The following is a 10,258-nucleotide window of genomic DNA, read 5'->3' on the forward strand; positions in this document are numbered from 1 at the left end:
ACAGATTCCTCTCATTTGCGGGTAGGCTTCAACTTGTTATCTCTGTGCTCTCTTCTATACATGTGTATTGGGCGTCTGTTTTCATTTTACCAACCAGCATCATCAAAGAGCTGGAATGTAAAATGAAATGGTTCTTATGGGGCTATGATTCGGGTTCGAAGGGTAGAGCAAAAGTGGCATGGAAGGATGTTTGTCTTCCAAAATCTGAAGGGGGTTTGGGCATTCGTCGGATCTCAGATGTGAATAAGTCTTTAATGGCTTACCACATCTTCAGTTTACTATCCGGTCGAAAATCAATGTTGACAAGCTGGATTGATTCGTATAGACTCCGAGGTAGAAGCATTTGGGATATTCCGGTTAAATCTAACTCGCCTTGGGGATGGAAAAAACTAATGAAGTGTAGAAGTTTTTTTCGGGAACATTTCTGGAGCAAAGTGGGTAATGGAATGACCACGTTTCTTTGGTTCGATAAATGGGCAGCTGAGTGTCCTCTTCATCATGTGGTAACTCCGCGTCAAATGGCTCGCTTTGGCTTCAGTATTAAGTCTAAAGTGGCGGATGCTTTTAGAGATGGGCGTTGGGTGTGGCCGGAAGCATGGAGGAGCGTTTACCCCATATTATTTCAGCTTCGTCCTCTTAATTTGTCTACTTTGCGGGATAAAGTTGAATGGATGAACTCGAATGGGAAGTTGGTTCCTTTCTCGTCTAAGGAGGTATGGGAATCAATTAGAATGCGTGATCAGAAAATGGGTTGGTCTAAAATTATTTGGTCTTCTTTTAATATCCCTAAGCATGCATTCGTGAGCTGGCTGATTTTTAAAAAGAAGTTGTGGACCCAGGACCGGATGTTACGATGGAATAATACAGTCACGGGATCGATGAACCTGATGTGTTGCTTGTTGTGTTATTCGGGATTAGAGACACACGAGCACCTATTCTTTGAATGCTCATACTCGAAATCAGTATGGTTCAAAGTGAGGTGCAAGATTGGCATGGACTCGGTGATAGAATCATGGGAAGATATAGTATCAAGACTCATCTCCAAGGCTGCCTCGAAATCGGTATATGATGTTGCTGCAAGACTAGTAGTGGCTGCTATGGCTTATAATATTTGGAGTGAAAGAAATTCGAGATTCTTCAGTAACAGGTTGAGACCCCCAGAGCTAATTGCTGATGGTATTATTAGCACCGTGAGAGCAAAGTTATTTTCGTTCAAGTACAAGCAAACACCGAACGTTATGCGCTTTTTGGATGAATGGAAGATGGGTAAAGCAGACCTTTGGAAGGAAGATTGAAGACCAAGTTATTTTTGTCTGTTATGTAACTGGTTGTGTTTTGTTTGTTTTTCTGGTTCACTCTTTAGTGGTATGCCACTTAGAGAACTAGGGAGTATTTCAGCTTCCTACTTGTATTGTTTGGTTATTTTATAAAATCACCGGGGTAAACCCTTTACCCAAAAAAAAAATGTTTCAAATGAGTTTCAAGTGTCACGTGCGTTTAATATAGAATACATGTTGCACCCAAAGTGTTTAAAAGTAAAATGGGTTCGAGTATACTCACGGTTTACAAGTCTTGACTTGAAGTTCCGAGAGCAAGTTTGGTGGATGAATTAGTTTGGAGCACCTTGTCCTTCTACACGAGGAAACGTAGGTGTGTGAGTTTGGCGTATAACGGAAGATTATAATTTGGAGTTTAACATAGCATAAAGTAGGATATCAAAATAATCATCCTTGACTTATACTCTTATATGACACTACGTAACCACTAGGGTTATATTGTATTTCATGGGTAGTAAGTCCATTAGAATCATACTTGGAGTGTTAAGTCTTAGATGTCATTCTACTACTTTAACATATAAACACAAGTCTAATATTAAAGGTTCGAATGTGTGTGTATATATATTTAAGTATTACATATTATTAAGTTCAATATTTCAAGTAGGAGGTAGAAGATTAGGATCTTCGTTTAGGTACCTCGAGTCATTCATGAATGTCATGTATGGGGTAGGAAGAACATGCTCCCATTTAGGGACCCCTTGAATGTTCACCACTTCACTTAATGTAAAGACAACCAAGGAGGGTCACGAACTAGGTTTAGTACAATAATACAAACAATCTAACTAAAGAGAAATCATCAATTCATGTGAGGATTTTATGTTGGAACAACCCAAGTTGTTCCATAATCACTTTTTTTTTTTGGGTAAAGGGTTACCCCGGTGATTCTATTAAAATGCAACCGCAATTAAGTACAAGTAGTGAGGATGTGTTCCACACTAGTTCATATACAGGACATGCCCCATATATGTAAAACATAACAAAAACCAACGACTTATAACACCCCATAACCTAGTCTACTATACATCAAGACACGACATCTAGTAGACAAAACAATCCATAATCACTTCTCATCAAGAACCAAGCTTGAACATGATTTGTGGGTGAAATACCCTAATAAAACAGAAAGTATTTGAGGTTTTAACCTCTGATTTATAGTGTCTCAACCTTGTTTTTAAGCTTTACCAACCATAAGAGAGGTTGTAAGCATTAGGACATACGCTTGAGATGTGTTAGACACAAGTTGGATGCGTTTAAACAAACTTTTGAAGAACTTGAAACAAAACAGAAAGTTTGTGGACAATTTCGGAGCAATTCCAGGTCTGATTTCTCCAAGGAGAAGTCAAGGAATCAAACCCCATGATTATCCAAGCAAGTAGGAAGAAGAATCGAGTGATTTCGTTAAGAAATGAGCAAGTTATACTCACTTTTGTGCAAGAGTATGAATCTGTCCGAAAATGCAGATTTACAGCTGAATTGAGAATGAATTTGGAGTGATTTGTGAGTGTTGAAAGTGTAGAAATGCTTGGAGAAGGTGTATATTTATAGTGGAAGAGTTTGAGTATGATTGGAGGTGTTTAGAGGTGGCTTAATGGTGATTGGGGAGTGTTAGAACTTAGGATTTCGTGCTAATTCGCGTAGATAACCAGCTGTTGTGTTTTTTCCCGATCTGGCATCCCCACGCGGCCCGCCTGAGGTTTCAGGCTAAGTTCACGCCGGCCGTGAGCCATTTGTGGTTTTGGGTAAGTTTCATTTTTTTACAATTTGGCCCCTGAAGTTGTGTAATTGATGCTTTTAAGGTGTTTTAAGGGCCATTCTTGTCACAAAAGCATGGATTAGGTTATGATTTAGTATGAGGAGTATAAACTAAGTATAATCAATCGTATAAGTATCAAATCAAGTGTCGTTCTCGTTCAAAATACGTTCAATGCATAAGTTTAGATTAATTGCAAGTTTCACACATAGTTTCCAAGAATCACGTTTAAACAGTGATTGATTCACGAAGTCGAACATACGAGCATATATAGAATGCGTATAACATAAATGTAACAAAATACAAGCTTCATCAATGATCCAAGTCTCGGTTTGACAATGATTACAAAGAAGGGAACGATTACAAGAATACAAAGTTTCCAAAAAAAGAAATACGATCAAAACCTTCTATAAATGGAAAGTACAAAAGAGCCGGGCGTTACAGTCTCCCCTCCTTTAGGAAATTTCGTCCCGAAATTTAGGAAGACGCAGGGAAAAGATGAGGATACTTTGACTTCATATCCTTTTTGAGTTCCCAAGTAAATTCGGCGCCACGTTTTCCTTCCCATCTAACCTTGACGATAGGAATTTTACTGCCCCTTAGTAACTTGACTTGCTGGTCCACGATTTCTACAGGCTTCTCCACGAAATGCATAGTATCGTTGATTTGAAGATCTTCGAGAGGAACTTGAAGTCCTTCATCAGCGAGACATTTCTTTAGTTTAGAGACGTGGAACGTTGGATGAACGTTGTTGAGCTCTTGAGGTAAATCGAGTCGATAAGCCACCTTACCAATCCTTTCGAGTATCTTGAAAGGACCAACATAGCGAGGGGCAAGTTTTCACTTTTTACCAAAACGAACCACTCCTTTCCAAGGGGACACCTTGAGAAGAACGTGGTCACCAACGTTGAATTCCATAGGTTTGCGTCCCTTGTCAGCGTAGCTCTTTTGACGACTTCGAGCCTTGAGTAGATTGTCACGGATTTGAAGAATCTTATCCGTTGCTTCTTGTATGATCTCAGGGCCAGTAAAATGTTTGTCACCAATCTCGTGCCAGCTTAAAGGAGATCGGCATTTGCGACCATACAATGCCTCGAAAGGAGCCATTTGAATACTGGAGTGGTAGCTATTGTTGTACGAGAACTCGATCAAAGGTAAATGCACATCCCAACTACCACCAAAGTCGATGACACAAGAACGGAGCATGTCCTCTAGGGTTTGGATAGTACGTTCAGTCTGTCCATCCGTTTGAGGATGAAAGGCCGTACTAAGATTCAAATGAGTACCCATAGCGGACTGAAAAGTTTGCCAGAGACGCGAAGTGAAGTGACCATCACGATCAGAAATGATGTCAAGAGGAACACCATGATGGCGTATGACTTCATTGGTATAGACACTAAAAATAGGATTGCTGCCTTGGTTCCTTTTGAGGAGGGGAAACTTCCTATCAAGTACTTGGGGGTTCCATTGCTTGCTTCTCGTTTGATGATAAAGGATTGTAAAGTGTTAGTGGAGAGGGTGGTTAAGCGTATAAACGATTGGAAAAACAGATTCCTCTCATTTGCGGGTAGGCTTCAACTTGTTATCTCTGTGCTCTCTTCTATACATGTGTATTGGGCGTCTGTTTTCATTTTACCAACCAGCATCATCAAAGAGCTGGAATGTAAAATGAAATGGTTCTTATGGGGCTATGATTCGGGTTCGAAGGGTAGAGCAAAAGTGGCATGGAAGGATGTTTGTCTTCCAAAATCTGAAGGGGGTTTGGGCATTCGTCGGATCTCAGATGTGAATAAGTCTTTAATGGCTTACCACATCTTCAGTTTACTATCCGGTCGAAAATCAATGTTGACAAGCTGGATTGATTCGTATAGACTCCGAGGTAGAAGCATTTGGGATATTCCGGTTAAATCTAACTCGCCTTGGGGATGGAAAAAACTAATGAAGTGTAGAAGTTTTTTTCGGGAACATTTCTGGAGCAAAGTGGGTAATGGAATGACCACGTTTCTTTGGTTCGATAAATGGGCAGCTGAGTGTCCTCTTCATCATGTGGTAACTCCGCGTCAAATGGCTCGCTTTGGCTTCAGTATTAAGTCTAAAGTGGCGGATGCTTTTAGAGATGGGCGTTGGGTGTGGCCGGAAGCATGGAGGAGCGTTTACCCCATATTATTTCAGCTTCGTCCTCTTAATTTGTCTACTTTGCGGGATAAAGTTGAATGGATGAACTCGAATGGGAAGTTGGTTCCTTTCTCGTCTAAGGAGGTATGGGAATCAATTAGAATGCGTGATCAGAAAATGGGTTGGTCTAAAATTATTTGGTCTTCTTTTAATATCCCTAAGCATGCATTCGTGAGCTGGCTGATTTTTAAAAAGAAGTTGTGGACCCAGGACCGGATGTTACGATGGAATAATACAGTCACGGGATCGATGAACCTGATGTGTTGCTTGTTGTGTTATTCGGGATTTTAGACACACGAGCACCTATTCTTTGAATGCTCATACTCGAAATCAGTATGGTTCAAAGTGAGGTGCAAGATTGGCATGGACTCGGTGATAGAATCATGGGAAGATATAGTATCAAGACTCATCTCCAAGGCTGCCTCGAAATCGGTATATGATGTTGCTGCAAGACTAGTAGTGGCTGCTATGGCTTATAATATTTGGAGTGAAAGAAATTCGAGATTCTTCAGTAACAGGTTGAGACCCCCAGAGCTAATTGCTGATGGTATTATTAGCACCGTGAGAGCAAAGTTATTTTCGTTCAAGTACAAGCAAACACCGAACGTTATGCGCTTTTTGGATGAATGGAAGATGGGTAAAGCAGACCTTTGGAAGGAAGATTGAAGACCAAGTTATTTTTGTCTGTTATGTAACTGGTTGTGTTTTGTTTGTTTTTCTGGTTCACTCTTTAGTGGTATGCCACTTAGAGAACTAGGGAGTATTTCAGCTTCCTACTTGTATTGTTTGGTTATTTTATAAAATCACCGGGGTAAACCCTTTACCCAAAAAAAAAAATGTTTCAAATGAGTTTCAAGTGTCACGTGCGTTTAATATAGAATACATGTTGCACCCAAAGTGTTTAAAAGTAAAATGGGTTCGAGTATACTCACGGTTTACAAGTCTTGACTTGAAGTTCCGAGAGCAAGTTTGGTGGATGAATTAGTTTGGAGCACCTTGTCCTTCTACACGAGGAAACGTAGGTGTGTGAGTTTGGCGTATAACGGAAGATTATAATTTGGAGTTTAACATAGCATAAAGTAGGATATCAAAATAATCATCCTTGACTTATACTCTTATATGACACTACGTAACCACTAGGGTTATATTGTATTTCATGGGTAGTAAGTCCATTAGAATCATACTTGGAGTGTTAAGTCTTAGATGTCATTCTACTACTTTAACATATAAACACAAGTCTAATATTAAAGGTTCGAATGTGTGTGTATATATATTTAAGTATTACATATTATTAAGTTCAATATTTCAAGTAGGAGGTAGAAGATTAGGATCTTCGTTTAGGTACCTCGAGTCATTCATGAATGTCATGTATGGGGTAGGAAGAACATGCTCCCATTTAGGGACCCCTTGAATGTTCACCACTTCACTTAATGTAAAGACAACCAAGGAGGGTCACGAACTAGGTTTAGTACAATAATACAAACAATCTAACTAAAGAGAAATCATCAATTCATGTGAGGATTTTATGTTGGAACAACCCAAGTTGTTCCATAATCACTTTTTTTTTTGGGTAAAGGGTTACCCCGGTGATTCTATTAAAATGCAACCGCAATTAAGTACAAGTAGTGAGGATGTGTTCCACACTAGTTCATATACAGGACATGCCCCATATATGTAAAACATAACAAAAACCAACGACTTATAACACCCCATAACCTAGTCTACTATACATCAAGACACGACATCTAGTAGACAAAACAATCCATAATCACTTCTCATCAAGAACCAAGCTTGAACATGATTTGTGGGTGAAATACCCTAATAAAACAGAAAGTATTTGAGGTTTTAACCTCTGATTTATAGTGTCTCAACCTTGTTTTTAAGCTTTACCAACCATAAGAGAGGTTGTAAGCATTAGGACATAGGCTTGAGATGTGTTAGACACAAGTTGGATGCGTTTAAACAAACTTTTGAAGAACTTGAAACAAAACAGAAAGTTTGTGGACAATTTCGGAGCAATTCCAGGTCTGATTTCTCCAAGGAGAAGTCAAGGAATCAAACCCCATGATTATCCAAGCAAGTAGGAAGAAGAATCGAGTGATTTCGTTAAGAAATGAGCAAGTTATACTCACTTTTGTGCAAGAGTATGAATCTGTCCGAAAATGCAGATTTACAGCTGAATTGAGAATGAATTTGGAGTGATTTGTGAGTGTTGAAAGTGTAGAAATGCTTGGAGAAGGTGTATATTTATAGTGGAAGAGTTTGAGTATGATTGGAGGTGTTTAGAGGTGGCTTAATGGTGATTGGGGAGTGTTAGAACTTAGGATTTCGTGCTAATTCGCGTAGATAATCAGCTGTTGTGTTTTTTCCCGATCTGGCATCCCCACGCGGCCCGCCTGAGGTTTCAGGCTAAGTTCACGCCGGCCGTGAGCCATTTGTGGTTTTGGGTAAGTTTCATTTTTTTACAATTTGGCCCCTGAAGTTGTGTAATTGATGCTTTTAAGGTGTTTTAAGGGCCATTCTTGTCACAAAAGCATGGATTAGGTTATGATTTAGTATGAGGAGTATAAACTAAGTATAATCAATCGTATAAGTATCAAATCAAGTGTCGTTCTCGTTCAAAATACGTTCAATGCATAAGTTTAGATTAATTGCAAGTTTCACACATAGTTTCCAAGAATCACGTTTAAACAGTGATTGATTCACGAAGTCGAACATACGAGCATATATAGAATGCGTATAACATAAATGTAACAAAATACAAGCTTCATCAATGATCCAAGTCTCGGTTTGACAATGATTACAAAGAAGGGAACGATTACAAGAATACAAAGTTTCCAAAAAAAGAACTACGATCAAAACCTTCTATAAATGGAAAGTACAAAAGAGCCGGGCGTTACAGTCTCCCCTCCTTTAGGAAATTTCGTCCCGAAATTTAGGAAGACGCAGGGAAAAGATGAGGATACTTTGACTTCATATCCTTTTTGAGTTCCCAAGTAAATTCGGCGCCACGTTTTCCTTCCCATCTAACCTTGACGATAGGAATTTTACTGCCCCTTAGTAACTTGACTTGCTGGTCCACGATTTCTACAGGCTTCTCCACGAAATGCATAGTATCGTTGATTTGAAGATCTTCGAGAGGAACTTGAAGTCCTTCATCAGCGAGACATTTCTTTAGTTTAGAGACGTGGAACGTTGGATGAACGTTGTTGAGCTCTTGAGGTAAATCGAGTCGATAAGCCACCTTACCAATCCTTTCGAGTATCTTGAAAGGACCAACATAGCGAGGGGCAAGTTTTCACTTTTTACCAAAACGAACCACTCCTTTCCAAGGGGACACCTTGAGAAGAACGTGGTCACCAACGTTGAATTCCATAGGTTTGCGTCCCTTGTCAGCGTAGCTCTTTTGACGACTTCGAGCCTTGAGTAGATTGTCACGGATTTGAAGAATCTTATCCGTTGCTTCTTGTATGATCTCAGGGCCAGTAAAATGTTTGTCACCAATCTCGTGCCAGCTTAAAGGAGATCGGCATTTGCGACCATACAATGCCTCGAAAGGAGCCATTTGAATACTGGAGTGGTAGCTATTGTTGTACGAGAACTCGATCAAAGGTAAATGCACATCCCAACTACCACCAAAGTCGATGACACAAGAACGGAGCATGTCCTCTAGGGTTTGGATAGTACGTTCAGTCTGTCCATCCGTTTGAGGATGAAAGGCCGTACTAAGATTCAAATGAGTACCCATAGCGGACTGAAAAGTTTGCCAGAGACGCGAAGTGAAGTGACCATCACGATCAGAAATGATGTCAAGAGGAACACCATGATGGCGTATGACTTCATTGGTATAGACACGAGCAAGTCGTTCAACCTTGAAATCTTCGCGAATGGGAATGAATTGTGCGTACTTAGTTAAACGATCAATGACTACCCAAATGCTGTCATAACCAGAAGGTGTACGCGGGAGTTTAGTTATGAAGTCCATCGCAATGCTATCCCATTTCCACACGGGGATTTCAGGTTGTTCGAGTAGACCAGAAGGTCGTTGGTGCTCGGCTTTGACTTTCGAACACGTAAGACACTTGGAAACGTAGACAGCAATGTCTTTCTTCATACCGGGCCACCAATAGGATGTACGTAGATTATGGTACATCTTGTCAGCGCCAGGATGAATTGAGTACTTAGATTTGTGTGCTTCGTTCATGATAAGGTCACGGAGATTGTCACGATCCGGAATCCAGACGCGATCACAACAATAGAGGAGACCATCAGGTTTTGAAACGAGTTGACTTTCAGATGCTCCACGTATTTCTACAGCCATGGAACCTTCATTGATAGATGAGTACTACGCTTCACGAATACGATTGTGAAGATCGCTCGAGATATGAAAACAACGAATGACATCTACATGAGCCTTACGACTAAGTGCATCGGCCACGACATTCGCCTTACCAGGGTGGTAGCGAATCTCGCAGTCGTAGTCGTTGAGCAATTCCACCCAACGTTGCTGTCGCATATTGAGTTCTTTTTGGTCAAAGATGTGTTGTAGGCTCTTATGGTCAGTGAAAACCACACACTTAGTACCATATAGGTAGTGTCGCCAAATCTTTAACGCAAAAACAACTGCGCCAAGCTCGAGGTCGTGGGTAGTATAATTTTTCTCATGTATTTTGAGTTGGCGAGAGGCGTAAGCGATGACTTTGTCTCGTTGCATGAGCACACAACCAAGACCACGATTCGATGCATCACAATACACCACGAAGTCATCATTCCCATCAGGGAGAGCGAGGATAGGAGCGTTGCAAAGCAAGTCCTTGAGAGTTTGAAAAGATTCCTCTTGCTCAGGACCCCAAGCAAAAGGTTTCTCTTTTTGAGTCAACGAAGTGAGAGGAACGGCGATTTTTGAAAAATTCGAGATGAATCGACGGTAATAACCCGCCAATCCTAAGAAAGAACGGATTTCAGAAGGAGATTTAGGCGCGGTCCAATTTTTCAC

The 10,258-nt window shown here is 40.4% G+C and overlaps 1 protein-coding gene across 1 annotated transcript; it reads left to right on the forward strand.

Moving 5' to 3' along the window:
- The first annotated feature begins 4,455 nt into the window (after nt 1–4,455).
- On the forward strand, nt 4,456–5,928 carry LOC110914501. The gene is made up of 2 exons (XM_022159289.1): nt 4,456–5,346; nt 5,554–5,928. Exons 1-2 carry the CDS (start codon nt 4,456–4,458, stop codon nt 5,926–5,928), a joined length of 1,266 nt encoding a protein of 421 aa, XP_022014981.1.
- The last annotated feature ends 4,330 nt before the right edge of the window (nt 5,929–10,258 follow it).

The sequence above is a fragment of the Helianthus annuus genome, chromosome 15, assembly GCF_002127325.2.
Source record: "Helianthus annuus cultivar XRQ/B chromosome 15, HanXRQr2.0-SUNRISE, whole genome shotgun sequence".
In the NCBI taxonomy this organism is placed as follows: Eukaryota; Viridiplantae; Streptophyta; class Magnoliopsida; order Asterales; family Asteraceae; genus Helianthus; species Helianthus annuus.